Source organism: Anomalospiza imberbis, chromosome 3 (genome assembly GCF_031753505.1).
Source record: "Anomalospiza imberbis isolate Cuckoo-Finch-1a 21T00152 chromosome 3, ASM3175350v1, whole genome shotgun sequence".
NCBI classification, from domain to species: Eukaryota; Metazoa; Chordata; class Aves; order Passeriformes; family Viduidae; genus Anomalospiza; species Anomalospiza imberbis.
The window spans coordinates 67,520,060-67,537,804 of record NC_089683.1 but is presented as its reverse complement, the minus strand read 5'-3'; the positions used below and the strand labels follow the sequence as shown (position 1 = coordinate 67,537,804).

The following is a 17,745-nucleotide window of genomic DNA, read 5'->3' as shown; positions in this document are numbered from 1 at the left end:
CGCACAACAAAATATGCAGACACAACAACATCACAACATCTAACAGCTGTGGTAAACCCAACCTCAATTTTAAAGGATTATTTCTTCTCCAAAGTTGCAAACATCAGTTTCAAAATAAACAGATTCAAAATTTGAAAAGCTGCTTCATGCTCACTGTAACCAGAGCACACATATTCAAATGAGATTATCAAGCACTACAGAACATCATTAACTTCCACATAAAGCTGGAAAGAAACACTGTATCATTTCTTTTGGGGTCTTTTTGTGAGAAATAACTATCGCATTTAAGTCTGGGAAAATAATTTCCCTGCCTTGTTACACACAGTATCAAATGGCAAAACATTTCTTTCCAAATTGTTACCTCTCACATCTGACTGAACAGTACTTTCACATGAACACGTATGTTTGTTTTTCTAAAACCACTCTATATAGAGAAAATTAGCTTGTTTGGTGACCCCAAGCTAAAGCAAAACAGCTATCTCCAGGCACATCACACTGGTAATGCTGGGCATACACATTACTGCTAAAGCATGAAGCCCTAGAATTAACTGAAATACTGAGGAAGAGAAGCTGGGATCATTCAGTTGTGAAAGAAGGCTACTTCCCTACATCTCCCAGTATCATAGATTAAGTAATATAGAAGGAGAGAATCATTACTCAGTAATTTTAGTCCTGTTGTTCAAGACACAAAGAACAGAAGTATAAAAGACTCAGCTACCGTTATGAGAAAAGACTGACTGCAGACCATCTGAAGAGAACTCAAGTAATGGAAGGCCAATTCAGAAAGAGGGCACTAACTGACATTGGTATTTGGTACTACTTCAGATTTGGTTGGAAATATGTAGTGCTTTGGGGAGTTATATGATATTAAACTGGACATCTGCTCTTAAACCACAAGAATTCACATGCTTTGCATTTGTATTTTCAACTCCCCTTTTTTAGGAGGTCAAACTCCCAGTTCAATGCAATGCCAGCTCTCTTGCTGTTTTCTACAAGAAGCTCAAGACAGATATCCAAGAAAAGCAGAAGCAAATCTTGGCCCTGGCATGTACAAGAACTTCCCAGAAGCAGCTATGATTGTTTCACTGTTCACTTGGCTCCACTTTTGGGACAGTCCTGCTCCACTGCTGCTGTCTGCTGCAAGACCTGGCCAGCTGGTGCGACCAAAAACAACCCTCGCTTGCTGGTTGTGCTTTGCAGCACCTCTGCCAGACTTTCCTCCAGCCCTCCTCCCCTCTCTGCCCTTATCTGCAAAGCCCAACTCAGCTCCATCAGCTTCAGACTCCGTGAATCACCATTCCTTGCCCAGATTTCTACCCAGACATGTTCTGCCTGCAATATTTCTTCCTCCCTTGCAGTCAAAAGGGATGAATCTTGCCAAAGAAAGAACAGATAGGAAACCATTCTCATTAAAAAAAACTTGCTCAGTGAATACTTGCATAGCTTTTTCAGAGCTCTCTTGAGCTCTCTTCCATGACATCTCTGTAGATCTTATGGTAACAATGTTTGCCAGAGCCCATGAGCTCTTCTCTGACTCCCAAACAAGCTGTTTCATGAAAACTATCATCCCCAATTGCTCATAATACCAAGCCCCACAGAACCCTTATTTTTGTAAAGGGATGAGTATCCAGCTCAAGCAGAGAGTATAAATAACCCTTGGGCAAAATACAGAGTGAACAAACAAGGCCAAACATATTGCATAAAGTTCATATTCTTTCCTGAAATCAGACTTCTCTCCCCAAAGGCCAGAAAAAGTTATTCTCTTATCACAGTCATGTACAACAGGTTAGGAAATTTTACCTCCAAATTACTGCCCTGCTCTCCCACCTGTAGAGTCTTTCAAAGCATTTACTGAGTACTCCTTCTTTCATGAGAGCTGCCATTTTGAAGGCAAAACCAAAGCCATTAATACTTCTCAAACAGCTTAAGACTATTTTGACAAAGATAATTAAGATTTATTTCAAAACTAAAGTGCCACAATGAGGTTGCATTAAAATGACTGATTTTTGGAGCACTGAGTATTAGAACTCTAGCATTTGCCAGAACATTTGCATTTTATTTTTTAGAGAAGATGTATCTTTGAGTCTTTGCCACAAGAAATGGTTTTGTCCTGCATTTTTGATAACCTCCCAGAACATTTTCTCCTCCCTTGACTAAGAAATGTGGGGTTTTTTCCATAGCTTCTACAAAAACAGGATATGAAGGCCGAAATGTTTCTTGTAACTTTTTACAAAGAACATGCTACTCATAATGACCTTGTTACAGACAGATTCTCCACAGCAGATTTTTCTTGTCACATATTTTATGATTGTCCCCAGTTCTCCACATAATCTCATTATCATTCCTATTCACAATTCAAATTTATCTGACTGTAGCTTCCAGCTATTGCTTCCTGTTATTACTTTCTCACATACTGGGATTTCCTTGGAATTTTCTCTCTGCAAAGGCATTTGAACACTGTGAGCCAGTTGTGTCCCAGTCTTCTTTATGCAAAATCAATACCAAGTTACACACTGCAAGATATTTTTTCCAGCCTTCAAATAATTTTTATGCTTGTCCCCCTCCCACTACTCTACCACTTTTTTTTATCCTCCTAAAAATGTGGCTTTCAAAACTGTACCATACACAGAGGTAATTGTCATTTCACTATTGAGAGGTGCATCTGACACATATTAGAAGAAAAGCATTCCTCTATAACCACAGCATCAGTCTGAGGGGCACGGTGATATACAGGAAAAAGACAGTTATATATAACACAAGCTTTATCTTGAATATTGACCTACCCAATTGCATAATTTTATATATTTAAGTATTTGCAAGTATTCTAAATCTGAATGGCACAAACATACTAGTGAAATAGTGACTGCTGCTTAGGCCAAAATTTTTAAACAGGTATTTAAATATATAAAATACCAGTTTATTGCTGCAAGACTGAGATGATTCTTCAGATTTAAACAACCAAATAAAGTTATACCCCTTACACAGCTATACATGATACCAGCATAGGTTTCCAAGTAGCAGCAAAGAAAAGCTTAACAGGACTATGCTGTTTATTGGAGTCTACAAGTAATACTTGAGTCTTTAAATATTCTGCTTTCGACTTATGGATTTGAATTAATTTCCATTTGGTTACAGACTCAACACTTAATATCAAGTATTTTAGTGAAATACATAACAGGTACTGACTGATTCCAACTAGACATCTCTCTGTAGCAAGTTAATAATAGCTCTAAATCAAAACTGCTATTTTGTTGATAGCCATATTGGCATGTCAGGTACTGTGATTAAGTATTTTTGAACTGAAACAGCACATCTACATTCAAAAAATGAAGTCGATAGTAGCAGAACTCAAAGCATGACTTCGAATAAAATCTTATCTTTGATCATCATACAGGCATGACCCTTTGTATGAAAAAAATATTTTACAGAAGAACTGTATATGCCTTCCTCACACACAGATATATGTATTTTCACTGGACTTATCTTCATGATTTATGGGAAGCCTTCCTTTCTTATGGAGGAAATATTTGACCGGATAGAGCCAAAAAGGATACATTGTCTTAAACACCTAATAACTTTTTTTGTTGTATTTAATTATTTTATCATTCTGCAGATTCATTTCCCCCCTCTTCCTTCCTTCCCATATTTAAATTTCAGCCATCATCCTCATTAAAAAGAAACTGAAAAGTCCTTGACTTATTCTAAGCACTACTTAGCACAATAAAACATCAGTGTGTTTAGTATTCTCATACTAAATCAAAACACACAGCACTATATCAACTACTAGGAAAAAATTAACTCTATCCCAGCCCAAACCAGGACACACAAATAGTAGTAGCCATGGGATAACCACCATCGCAGTTCTCAGGGTAAGTCTGTCAGTGTGAGCAAAATCACTTGTGTAAGCAAAGACTGCACACAGGATGTGGGAAGGGAAAGAAAGTATCACACCTCCTGAGAGGACCTGCCACAATGGCAAGTGCATTCTCTGCAGCTTGATCTCCTAGCATCTCCTCTTGCATCTGTGTGAGCTTTCTCCTGCAACAGCCAATTCAACCACCTCTTCCCCCACCTCCTGAGTACAATAGTGTGACAGCATTTTATTGAAATAGGTATTCCCTAAATAAAGGATTCAAATTTTTATTCCTGCTGGGAAACATTAACTGAAGTAGTAACTTTCATTATTATACAGTCCTTATGTTGTAGGCAAATTATTTGAATCTACAGTAAGACCTTTAGGCACATGCATGAAACCCCACAGCCTATGGACTCCAGCAAGCCTTACAGTTTATTGCCTTTTGTTGCTATTGTTACTGTCTTACCTAATCCCCTAACTATGAAAAACCCAACATGTGCGTCTCATATTTTTTGTGTATCTTCAGGCCCCTTTGACCTATTACATAAGCAACTGCAACCAGCACACTAATAGCAGGAGAGCTTTCTGCTGGCTTCACACAGTGCTCAATTTCTAGAGAACCACCATTATAGGAAACGGCACTCCAAAGTCCCCCCATTTTCTGCCACGCTATACTAGAAAAACTAATAACAAAGAAATAGTAACTTGCAAAGTTACTATTGCAAAGAGTAAAAATCTTGTTTCAAGAGAGGAGGCCTTCAACTGTTTGACAGAAGCATCACAGCTGATCCAGACTCACTGCTGTTTAAATCTTTCTCACCGCATGCAAGTAAGCAAGAGAAGCACATAAGCAAGCAAAAGCCAAAGCTGCATATGCTCAAACACTTTAAGGATTGTTACAACAAGGACTGACTCTGTACTGTATTCTCTACCTACTTGAGCACAAAATTCTCTGCATCAGATAAGACACTGCCAGCTGCTCTAATTCCCTGCTCAGGATGAAAGCAAGAGCACCTGATGGGACAAACCTGCCGCACAGTTTCAGAAGTAGAGAGCAGACTGCTCACATCATTCAAAAAACTTAAAGCACTTCCCAGCATCTAGACAGCTTTTATATCATTTAACAGACAGAAACAACTGCTGTAAGAAAGCAAACCAAATACACTTCAGACATTTTAGAAAGTTTTCTAATAGCAGATGTTATTTTCCAGCAGCCAATTGCCATGTTATCATTGCTTACTTCAACAGGCGGGACAAGAGCTGATACAGCCATTCCAGGGCTACATCCTAATTAGGCTGATTTAGGCCAATCTCGCACAAAACATTCTTGCAAGTTTCTTTAACGTGGCTTTCTTGCCCCAGAATGAAACTCATCCTAGTTCTCCCTCTACCTCTAAATTCAGGGACAAACGCTTCCTATTTTCAGCACAAGAAAACATCATAAAGCTTTCCTTTGCAATAAAACACTCAGGTGCTTTGGCAACCTTGGAAAACTCCAGGAGGGAAACCAGACCACCCACACGTTAAAGGTCTACACAAAGTTTCCCTTGCAGATGTGCAGTCCTTCTTTTCCATAATAGATCCGATCTCATGGGTTTTATGAGGTAGAAACATTGATCCTCATCATGCACAGTTCGTTTGACTCAGCAGACATACAAAAATAGGAGGAGACAGAGGTCAGTGGTTAGAAGTATGTCACATTTTTTTAATGATGAAAAGAAAGATACTTTGATATCTCACATAAATGACTCCATATATTCCTCAGAAAGTCTTCTGAAGGCAACCAATAATATCCAGAGTCAGATGCATTATATTTCATACATGGAAAGGGAAAGATGAGCAGTTTACACCTAACACACTAATATTTTCTTGTGGTATTTATTCATAAATGAAATCAACAGATTCAGAAAGATCTTATAGCAACTGTTGAAATGGCTTCATACCAACAAGAAGACTTTTCAGCACACTAAGGCAAAAAACATTTCAATCCCTTCCCTAAATCCAAACAACAGACAAAGAAACTGCCATGCCAGGGAAGTATTGCTCACATTTAGTTCAGGTATCCTACTCTTCACCACGATCTTCTAAAATTGTGGATTACAAAACCAATCTTCCTTTAATGAGGTTTATCAAAAATATTACTGCGATATTTTAAAATTAATTAGAAAAAAAATTAAATACTTTTAGTTCAGTCATGTACTAGATTTAATTTAAAAAATAACAGTGCTTCATGTTTTTGCTTGAGAAATAAATAACTAATGACTTGACAAATCTTTCAAGATCCAGTCAGAGCAATCAGTCATGCATGAATGTCAACCTTTGAACTCAAATTTGGTCTTCTGTGAGCTCCACCAGGGTTGTGGGAGGAATGCACTGGACACAAAAGCTGCCACAGAGCATCTTCAGGTACAGGGCAGAAAACACACATGAAACAGAGGGGAAAAGCAATGGCAGCACTTACCTAGTTCAAATTAGTAATCTTAAGAGTGTCCCTGCTGTCATCCATCTCAGACTTACATGATTTCCATTTGTGTGTTCATATATTACAAATAAATTTGCAGTTATAAATAACTGAAATAGCAAATTGAAAGGGAAGAACTTGTTTGATCTTAGTCTGATACTCAAAGGAATACAAAATTGTTACAGTTTCATATATTTACTGTAAATCAATACCAAACCAAAACACAACAGAATTTGGCCCTCTGCCCTCTCTCAAGAAAGAGAGAAAAGAAGTTTGTAATTGTGTAAGAACCAAAAGTTGCACCACCTTAGTTTGGACATGTTGCAGACTATAATCAAAATGGCATCATTTTGGTAATTACTTTGGAACAAAGGTTAGGACAGCCATAATGATGCTCCCTGGTGACACAAAGCTGGAAGGAACTGTCATCAGAGGTGGATTACAACTTGATCTATGCAGAACTGTGGCAATGCTGAGGATTAGACTAACAAAAATGAGATGCAACTAGCTAGAAAACTTCACACTGACAAATCCTCCCTAACAGGACAAGAGCTTTCCACCTGGGAACAGATTGATCAACAAGCCCATATCTAGATGAAAATGAATGCTAAAAAAGCAAACAGGAACATAGTGTGCCTCAGGAAAGTTATGTCCAAGTGGAAAAAGGAAGGAATAACACCACTTAAGCTTTGTGTGAGGTTATAGATAAAGTACTGTGCAACATTATTGTCCATTTTTCCAGAAAGTAATTCATGCTGTAACGGGTGCAAGAGGTGTTACCAGCACCATCAGAGGAAAGGAGAAAGTCCTGCTGGAAACTAAAAATGTGGTTATGGGTTTTTTTTTTAATGGGAAGGCTACATTAGCTTTTACAGGCTCATAGAAACAAGAGTTATTTAAACTACAAAAAGATTGTGGCACAAAACCAAAGATAAATAAAGAAGCCAGAGCAAAAAGTTTCAGTTGGGTATGAGAGAAATTTTCTAAACATCACAGCAGTGTTGTTTGGTGACAAGTTTTCAGTAAGAATGCAGAAGTAAACAAATCTACCTAGTTTTAAAACAGTTATTGAATTGATTTTAGGAGACAATTGCTTTCAGTAGTAGGGAATTGGATTGTAGGGTCTTACCCTCCGGTATTCCTAGCTTTGATTTCTGTATTACATCCCTCACATCTCTAGCTATATTCAAGAGAAATATTAAAATAGCATTCTACAATTTTGTCCTTGCTATTTGGCAGCTGGACAATCTACCTGATATTATTAGTTAATTTTTTCCCCAGTAAGCTGGTCTCCATAAAAGCACCTCAAGAAGAACATTTAGGAACAAGCCTATAAGCTTTATTTCACAGAATGTGCTGAGTTGGAAGGGACCCATTAGGATCATTGAGTCCATCTCTTGGCCCTGCACAGCACCATCCCCAAGAGTCGCACTCTATGCCTGAGAGCATTGTCTGAATGATTCTTGAACTCAGACAGGCTGGTGCTGTGATCTCTTCTCTGGGTAGCCTCTTCCAGTGCCCAACCATCCTCTGGGTGAAGAACTTTTTCCTGATACCTCAAACTTAAGCCCCCCTGACTCAGCTTCAGGCCATTCCCTCAGAGCACCACAGAAGAAAGGTCAGTGTCTGTCCCTTTCCTCCAAGGAAGTTGTAGACTTCAATGAGATCTCCCCTCAGCCTCCTCCATGCTGAAGACACCAAGTGACCTCAGCCACTCCTAACACATGATCTCCCCTCAAGGCCCTTGGCTTATCTACATTGTCCTCCTCTGGATGCTCTCTTAATAGCTTAGTATCTTCTTACAATGTAGTGATTTCTTTATGGATCATGAGTATTATTAGAAGAAAATACAACGGCAGAAATTTCAGCTGGCTATGCCCACGCCAACTCCCTGCATAATTTCACGCTGTTGTTCAGGTAACACCAGGAGTTAAAAGACCTGCCCCAAAAAGTTTCACCACTATTACTGTTGCTACTAGTGTTCACAGCTTACTGCTCCACCTATACCTAAACAGATACAGCAGGGACTCAACACAAGACCATCACACACCCAAATTCAGTCCTTCACCTTACAGCTCAATCAACACAGAGGCACCAATTGGTACAAAATGCACCAAAGAGCCACAGCTGCCTCAGAGATACAGACATTAATCTCCATTTCAATAAAACCTACTTCAGATACTTCCAAAATATTTATCAAAAGTTTTTTTTCCTTTAACTTTTGCTCTCTACTTCATTATTTTCAATCTGTAAATAATGTATGGTGATCAGCAATTTAAAAAAAAAGTCACTTGTATCAAGAAAACATCACAAGCTTGCAGACTTCTGCTGAACAGCGGCTTCCATACTTGCTGATGGCCACCACCCCCATGAGAGGGGTGAAAAGTCTCCTCACACAACACATCTTGTTTGTGTCATTGAAAATACTAATCAAACTTGGCATTGGTTCAGCATTAGTTTTTTCTTTTACTTATTTCTAACTTTCTACTCTTGACAATACAAGAACTAACAAACAGAAAAAAACAGAAAATTATGCCATATCATCTTGAAGCTCCAGCTGAATTTTAAAATTCAAGTGTAAGAAGACAAAGTCAACAACTTCTGAACAGGCAGGTTTGCTGATATGTGCTATTAAAAGCTGCTTATTTCAGTCCAATGCAGGCAACGCCAAAAGAGTAGGTTAGATTGTGTTCAGAGCCTTTCCAGTAATGACAGATCTAGAACCACCAGAGTGTGGCTTACTAGTCAGAAACAAACAGCTTAGCCCATATGCTTATCGAAAGGGAAAATAAAGGTAAGTTATTTTAAAGAGCATACCAAATATATCCAGTAGCAGAGGTATATACAGGACGTGGGTTGTCTCCCCATCCCAAGTCTCTAATCATATTTTCCTCCACTGAACTGTTGCCACAAAAATTCCTAAAACGTCAACAGCCCTAACACGCAGGAAAAAAATTGAAAGAAAACATCTTAACCACAGTATTGCAAATGTTTTTGGTGTCTGGGCAGATGCACATGACAGAACATTGCTTTCAGTCTTAGCTTTATACTACAAATGTTTCCATAATATTACCATTTGATGCACATATCTTTGATGCTTCCATATAATGCACCAAAAAAATCTGACATCTCAAAGGTCAAAAGACAAAGACAGCCCTCCAAGGGAACTTGGCAGTACTCAAATCAAGAAGTCTGTTGTAATCAGGTTTCACCAACCTAAAATGCATCTCCAAAATTTAAATTCAGTCTATCATCTCCAGTTTTTGTAAATGCCATTTTCAAGGTTTGCAAAACAGGCTCGGTCATTCAATGTAACAGGTTTCTTGAATTTTAAATTCCCAGTTTTATTATCATCACAAAAAACCCCAAACCCTAGCAAACATTTACTTTTGCCTTCAGGTATTAACACAATTTGAAGCAACATGATGAAACCAGCTAGGACACAAGGGATCTGGTATCATAATCAAGGCCAATCTCTTGCTTTTTGACAAGCAGGAGATTTTTTGCTTAGAAAATTCACCAGTACAGGCTCCCAACATCTGCATCTATCCAAAGTTAAATGTAAGTAAATACAGTTTACATGTTCTATATTTAGCCAGCACATGGCTTATTCCACATCTCACAAAGTGACCCAGCAAGTCTGTTCAGTTGCTTGTTTGCCACTGGTAACTCTATGACTTAGGATAGGAAGGAAGAACATATGCCTGGTGTATTTCAGGACTGGTGCAGGCATCCAGGTGTTGCATGGCACAGCATCCTCTTCAGCCCCCAAACCCAAGGACCTTGTCAACAGCTTCAAAACTCACTGCAATATACAACAACTTATTGTCATACACCCCCAAAAAAGCTGATGTAGAGCTAGGGGGTACTGGTCCAAATGCAGTCAGTGCCATTGTAAGAGGCACTGGCCAGCTGTCCAGACTCTCAGTCAGAGCCCAGAACAGATAGGGAACCTTGCACAAGAGGCACAAGCTGTTTTGGAGGAAGGCCAGGATTTTGCATGTAGCTTAGTTCTACTGTTGGCAAGACTGAACAAACACATCCTGGTCAATAACCCACAAAGTTCTTGTGTGTTTCCTCTCACAGCCCACAAGACATTTTCAGTGTTCATGGTAGCATTCAACAGTGGAAGAACTACACACAGCCTACAATGGCATCTCCTGTTATTCTGCAGTAGCCAGCAAAAATTATTCAGCACCCATCCAGCTAGTATTATTCAGCTAAAATAACTCAATATTTCAACAGATAATGCTGATTACACTATTCCTAAGCAAGTCGTTGGCACCACCAGAAAAATCATAGCTCTGACAGGCAACCTCAGCCCAACACACACCCCAGGTATACTTCAAGGGAAGTTGGCTTTCCTTAGCACCCATCACTCTTCTTCCAGCTCTACAGGAGATGCTTACCAGACACCATGACCAGAACATGGCCCACAGTTACCAGAAAACATGGCACAGCATGTCCAAAACAGTAATCTGCTCAATATTTTGCTCTGTTTATTCTGGTTTTAAAACTTTCCTTTTTTTTTCCCAGCTGTTCAGTATTACTAGAAGATTTACTACAAAAATCTGTATTACTTTATTGATATAATTTCACAAAACTTAAGAGCTTTCTAATTTGTCCAAGATGTACCTAGCCCAGGAGCCATCCAACTTCCAGAATGTCAGAAGACAACAACTGAGTGCATGCTAAAACTCAAGAACAGACAAAATTCCCAAGTCACTACAGTTCCAGAATACTGAAGTAACAGAAAACAAAGATTCGGAACTAAAATATGAATAAAGCTAAAATGATGTAATTCCTGAAAAACCTTCAAAGCTTTATCTTGCTACTGCCAACCTTCTCTTTTCCTTTTCCTCAACATTTCTTCAGTGTAACTTTTATGATTACACCTGTCATAACATTTTTAAATACTTTTCACAGAAAACTAGAAGTGGACAGTAGTCAGGTTCTTTTCGTTCCCTATGAATAGAATTCAAAGAAAAATACTTAGTCATTTTCTTTCTTCAGATAATACCATCTGTATTCATATAAGAAATACAGATTTCCTATGAGGCATTTCCCTCTCTTCCTAAACTATCAAATGTTACAAATCCAATGTTACTGCAAGCACAAACAATGGTGCTAATTAAAAGTAAGTTTACCTTAAGTATTCATTTTGTCCCAAACTACCATAATTGTGATCTCAGGAGACTCATTTAGGACACTGTCAATTGAAATACACTTTCAATTAAGTTCACAATGCATTGTACTGTTTCACAGCAGTCATTACTAAACCCAGATGCCTATTTTTTACATATCCCTTGAAAGACTCACTACCAACGACCAAGTTAACGCTACTTGTTCATCTACAGGAGAACTTAAATGTCTTAGATCAGACAAATAGTCCTTAAAACTACACTCCATGATGAGGTCCACTGTTCTGACCACAGGGTGCCCCACAGCCAGGTGAAGTGAAGGAACCAGTGCAGCAAGGCTGAGGACAGACTTTGCCTGCCACCTTCCCAGCAAGGAAAGACTTCCCAGAAGCAACATGTTTAGGAAGGAGCAGACAGATTCTGGCTCCATGTTACTGTCCCTGTGAAAAACCAATGTACAACATTACTTTGTATGCTTGGCAACAACAACACCCAAGTTTCTAAAAACAGCAAACAAGTTGCAATCGTCTTGCCCTTGAAAATTACCAGGTTTTATGCAGAAAACAACACACCATATACTCCCTAGGAAGAGTAAAGCCTACGCTCTCAGTAAACCAGAACTTTGCAACACGAACCCAGAAACAAATTACCTCTTAAGAAATCAAAACAATACACTTTTTTTCCTGAGCAAAAAATTATAGTCATACTACGTAGAAAATACAAGTGTTACACCCTTTCTAAAATACAGTCCACTTGCTAGACCATAACAAACAGGAAATAAAGGCTCTTTTGGCTTGATGCAAACAAAGCATTAAAGCTTATTTTTATGGAGTTCAAAAATAAGATACTCTATCGTGTCGTCTGGAGCAAAACGCGCAAAAGCAATAGAGACAAAAGAGTAGTAACTGAAGGACATTTTACTACACAAAAACCTAGAGTCACTGGAGTTTAATTTTATGGCAATATTGAATTTACATTCACTAGAACAGTTTGTCAAAAGTTTCTAGTGTCTAACAAATTTCCTTCTCTATAACAAGCTCTATGTGCGTTTCAGTGAGATACAGAATGATATTTGGTACACCACAATGCACACAAAAAACTGCATGAATGCACACCTTCATACTTACCACTCTTCATACTCACCACTTTAATTTTTGTCTGTTAGTGTAATTGACCTAATTTTAGCCACCACTTGCTGTCTTTATATCTGCCACATGCAGATTTAGCTCCAGTCCCACCTGAAACATGATACACACTATTTGCTCTGCAATAAGGGGGTCCCATTTCCCACAGCATAGAAGCCCACCGAGCAGAAATATTTTATTAGGTACCTGCCACGTGAACCAGGCATAGGACTTTTTTGCCCAACATGCACTCACCAGGTATATTCAGAGATGCTATCTGCATAATACTGGACCTACAAACCCTATTCAACAAACACTGACTGCTACAGAAATTTGTAAGAAATGTTAAAAGTACAAGAAAAAAATGGGATTAAGCTACTTTTAAAATCAACATGCTGTTACTCTTTTTTTTTTTCCTTTTTGAGAAACCCATAATCCTACAGATCCCTTAGAAAAGCTTACTTACATATATAAAGTACCCCAAAATATAGAATTCTAGCCTGAAACCAAATACCAGAGGAGTTGAGGCGGGTGCTGCTGCCTTTGAGCTATGCTGTTTTTCAGAGCGCAGCTGTTCCCTCTCTCGGTTCTGTTTGTACATTAGCTGGCAGCTACAGTCAGCTGCATTTTTGAGAGAGAGAGAAGGATTTTGATGAGAGTCCAACAGTAAGCAGTAGTTATTTGTTCTCTTTAGATCATGGGGTTTTCTTAACTGTTAGTAGTCACTGTCAACTACGTGATGACAATTTCAATATATTTCAAAATTAACAGACCATATTGATATTTACTTACAGAAAGCCAGATTCAAACGAAGATACAAGATTCAAATTATTTCTTTAACAGAATAGCAAAAGAGATATCCAAAAATTCCTACAATTTAAAACATTCCTCCTTGGAGCTTTAAACACTGCTAACTTTTTGGAATACCATTTGATTCATAGTTGTTTCTCTAGATACTTGTTCATGCGGCGCAGGGAATAGCATACTATCAGAAATAAGATTGAAACTCCAGTAATTTCTCATTCTTCCCTACAGCTATAAAATGTACCTTCTTTGTAAATTATTTTCTATCTAAAACCAAAGTTTGCATTTAATGATCTTTACTTTGTATTTAATAAATATGAACATTATCTTGAGACCCTTACCTCTTTCTGGTCTCAAACATTCCTTTTAGGATATTTGTGCTAGGTTTTTAGCATCAGTTCTGCTAAGCACTGCTTACCACAACATTGCTCTGATTATTTAGATTTTCAACTTCAACCTCTTCCCTTCAGTTTGTAAGGAAATTACAATCCCACTATGGCACAACTAATTAAAAAAAATCTCCTATATGTAACAACAAGAAGTCCCATCAGTATTTTTTTTTGAAATAGTAAAACTAAGTCACATTGTAAGGTACTGTATGTGTATTAAGCAGACCAATATTTAATTAGCAGAGCAACTTCAGAAGAAATTCTTCTCCCATTGCTTATGCTCCTGCCTTCCCAAGAAGGCATAGAATAGAAAAGCAAGCACAGTGGTTAAATGAATGCTCATTGCGAGTGTATCAAAAAGTTGCCATCTCAAAATGCTCAGAATCTACTCTTACCCAAATGTTACTTGAGGAAAATTTCCTGTGACTCGCAAAAGTCTGTATTAGTTCCACAGGGCAACAAAGCACAGCCTTGTAAAAATGGAATACAAGCCTACAATATAAAGCAGGATTTAATATTCACTTTATAGTATCAATGTTTATCTTTATTCCCAACTCTCTTTATTGCCACTGTTTACTTTTAGAGCAAAGAATCATCAGCTTTAAACAGCTGCTGGGCAGAGGTGCAGTACCACAGTTCCCCCTCCTTCTCAAGAAGACCCTCTTGGCCTGCCTTGTGCTTGCAGACTGGGTGCTATCACCCACTAATGTAATTGAGGCTTGCATCAAAGGGAGTGAAAAAAACAGAAAAACTACTAATTCAATTTTTAAGTAGGACAATGCATCCCACTAAAAGAAATGCACATTTTGTATGGCCTGCAGCTAAGAGGGGGTGTCCCCACTCCCAGGTGTGGCAAAATGTTTTAAAGGAAAATTAAACAGGCCCCTTATCTGAGAATTACTACCCTCTTGTTTAATCTACTTGATTAAAATTTTACCAGACAGGTACCCTTCTGCTAAGGTCACCAGGCATCTTGTAAGTATTCAATTCTTTTTACTTTCCTTTGCTTCCTAGTATTGGGCTGTTGATTTTTTTTCAGAATTCCTTCACCCCTCATCCAGTGGTGATTCAGCAGCAGACTCCATGTTAAAGGGTGAGAAGTGACTATTAGCTGGTTTGTCTTTTTCCCACTACTCAGTTTTTTCAGAGGTTTAAGCAATCAGCAGGCAACCCAGTGGGGAGAGGTGCAGAGAGTAGAAACCTAGGTCTTTACCTTTTAAAAGTATTTGGTATCTGTTTACATGGAGACTATCACAAGTAAGACTTCTATAATCCATTTAGATACTTGAGGAAAAGAGAGCGGGCAAGATTAAGAAAAATCAATTAAAGTGCAATTACATAACTCAAATCTATGTCTTAAATTATTCAAATGAATTCTTTGTCAACTTGCAACATCACTGCATCCATTAAAGATCTGCAAAGATATCAGAGCCTGCCCTGATATTATCAGTCTTGACCCTTTAAAAAGCGTGCTTTAAAACTTCTTCAGAATCTCTTTGCCAGTTGACAAGATCAAGTTAACACACACAGTTACAGGGGGATTGTAGGAAAAGGAATGCACAAGTATTCAAATTCCTCTTCCTTCACTCCAGCAAACAGAAGTGCTACAAAAACCAAGAAAATTTCCTTTAGATAGGAATGTTTTACAGTGCCAAATATGAACGTCATTTGAATGAAGGAAAATCTCAGAATATTGCTGCGCATCTTAGTAAATAAATTAACACAACAGCTCTCAATTCACATGTAATTTTAAGCTCAGTTTGCTCTATTTTTTAAGAAGTTAAGCTCTAATTGAAAAAATTCTTTGTTTTCTTTTGTCTCCTTAAGCTTCAGGACTTCCATCCTTGGCACAGCCATCTGAATTAGATCCAACTTGCCAGAGGTATCAATTTCATTGAAACAAATCTGCTTCAACATTTTTCACTTGAAAGAATTAGACTGTGCCTTTGCAAGATAAAATCACATTGCAGTAAGAAGAGAAAAAACCCAACAAACAAGCAGGCTAGATTCTGTCTATCTTTCTCTAGAAGACTGAGGCATCATATCTTTTGAAGTTAATACATCCTAGAGGCACAATGGATTTACTGTACTACTTCCCTGTTCTAAGAAACTGCTCTCCTACTGACCCAAGAGGGAAAACATACCATGAAAGGGGGAAAAAGGAATTGTGCTAAAAGTAGTAAATGATAACCAGCATTGCTAAAGAGCATTCTCTTCCCAGCACAACCATATGCATTCTCTCTTGGATTAGCTATCCATTCTTTCTCTCCCTCACACTCAGACATCATCCAAGACTCTTTTTGGAAAACCTTATTTTTGTGGAATACATACAGAAGCTAATAAAACCCATTTCTAAATGTTTTCAGCTACAGTATGTAAGAAGCATCCATTATCCTGATTCCTAGGCTCAAGTCCAACAGGATATTTAATTGTGCGTAAAGCAAACTCATGTGTTTTTACTGAAGTCACTACTTATTTTTCTCTTTAGCCACTCACTCTCCTTCGTTGAGAAGGATACGATGCAAGACAAGAGGCAGATTTCACACTGCCACTAAAAGAAACCTGTACAAAGGACACCATGATCAAGAAAAGTTTGCAGCAGCATATTCCACCTTCTAGCTTACTACTTAGCAAGTAAGATTCATAGTGTCTGAAGTTATACAGTTAGCAGCCAGGTAGTTTACCTTTCCTTTTGCAACACCAGAATTATGTTCTTGCATGTTAATTAATCAGTTGCTAGAAAATAATTTTCCAGAGTCCTGGAAAAAATTCTAGTCCTGTAAGTGATTCATAAATGTGACATGCAATTTTGACATATCAATCTCCTTCACACTGAGACTGACACAAGGACCCTACTTCTGTTCCTAGAACTGGCACTAATCAGCAACACGTCTATCATGTTCCACACTTTACACTAGAGTTGACTTTTCACTCCTACTCCTAACCAAGTTTCTAAAAAGACAGCACATGCCATGAAATCTCAGGCACACAGTCCCACTGCACAGTGGGGCAGAAACGCACCTCAGCAGAGGTCCACTCCAATCCCCTGCTCAGAGTGGGGCCAGACAGACCAGGGTGATCAGGAATTGTTTTGTGTCTCCTGGGGAAACCTGTGCTGGTGTTCAATCACCCCTACATGAAAAGGGTTTTCTGATGTTTCAGTGGAATTTCCGGTATTTCAACCTGTCACTACTGTCTCCTGTCCCATGGCTCTGGGTATTAATGGGAACAATCTGGCCCTGGCAATGGCTCTTCCACGTCTGGGATTTCTGAAGGCAAATCTCACCATTAAAGCTGAGGTGGAGGTGGCTTTAAGTACCTCAGCCTTTTCTGAGGCCCTGTTCAGCAACAGCCTCTCACTCTCTTTGCTCTTGCTTTTGCTGCTGATACGGATGTAGGAGCCCTTCTTGCTCCTCTTTGCATCCTTTGCTAGATTCAACTGCAGGCGGGCTTTGGCTGTCCTAAGCCCATCCTTGCACACTTGAACACTGTCTCTGTACTCCTCCCAGGGTGAATTCAATACAGAGCTTATCAGAAAGCCATTATTGAGTTCACTTGCAACAACGCATGAAAATACTTAAGCAGTTGGAAGCACAAAGCACATTCATTGCTGCCTGAGCTCCCAAATTCCAAGAGGAGGGCACCCAGAGAAATCAAAGTTACTTTCAACAGCACATCATAACAATTTTTTCATAGGTACACTGGTATCTACATTCAACCTGGCCATTTCCACCTTGAGAAGAACTTGTATGAAACACATAGAAAGTATTTTGGATCAGTCTACTGGGTTATTTAACTCTTCTTATCAACAGAATTTAATTACTCTAATCCTTGCTCAATAATAGCTATCTATTACCACAGATGCAGGAGAAACATCAAAACTGTCTCACCTGAACCCCATGGATAAAGGGGATCCAGTGGTAAGTGTTTTAATTCTTTATATCCATTCCTTATTAATTTTTACTTTACT

General features: G+C 38.5%; 1 protein-coding gene across 2 annotated transcripts in view; it reads right to left on the bottom strand.

The window, feature by feature from the left end:
• UST (uronyl 2-sulfotransferase) overlaps positions 1–17,745 on the bottom strand; it is a 149,496-nt gene that overhangs the window by 115,422 nt on the left and 16,329 nt on the right. Inside the window, exon 1 of one of the 2 annotated variants that reach the window (XM_068184925.1) lies at positions 12,838–12,880. The exons of the other annotated variant lie outside the window; for it this stretch is intronic. Within the exon in view, the coding sequence (XP_068041026.1) occupies positions 12,838–12,865 (28 nt within the window). The 5' untranslated portion in view covers positions 12,866–12,880. Of the gene's footprint in view, positions 1–12,837; positions 12,881–17,745 lie in introns of those variants that run through there. 2 annotated transcript variants of the gene reach the window in all.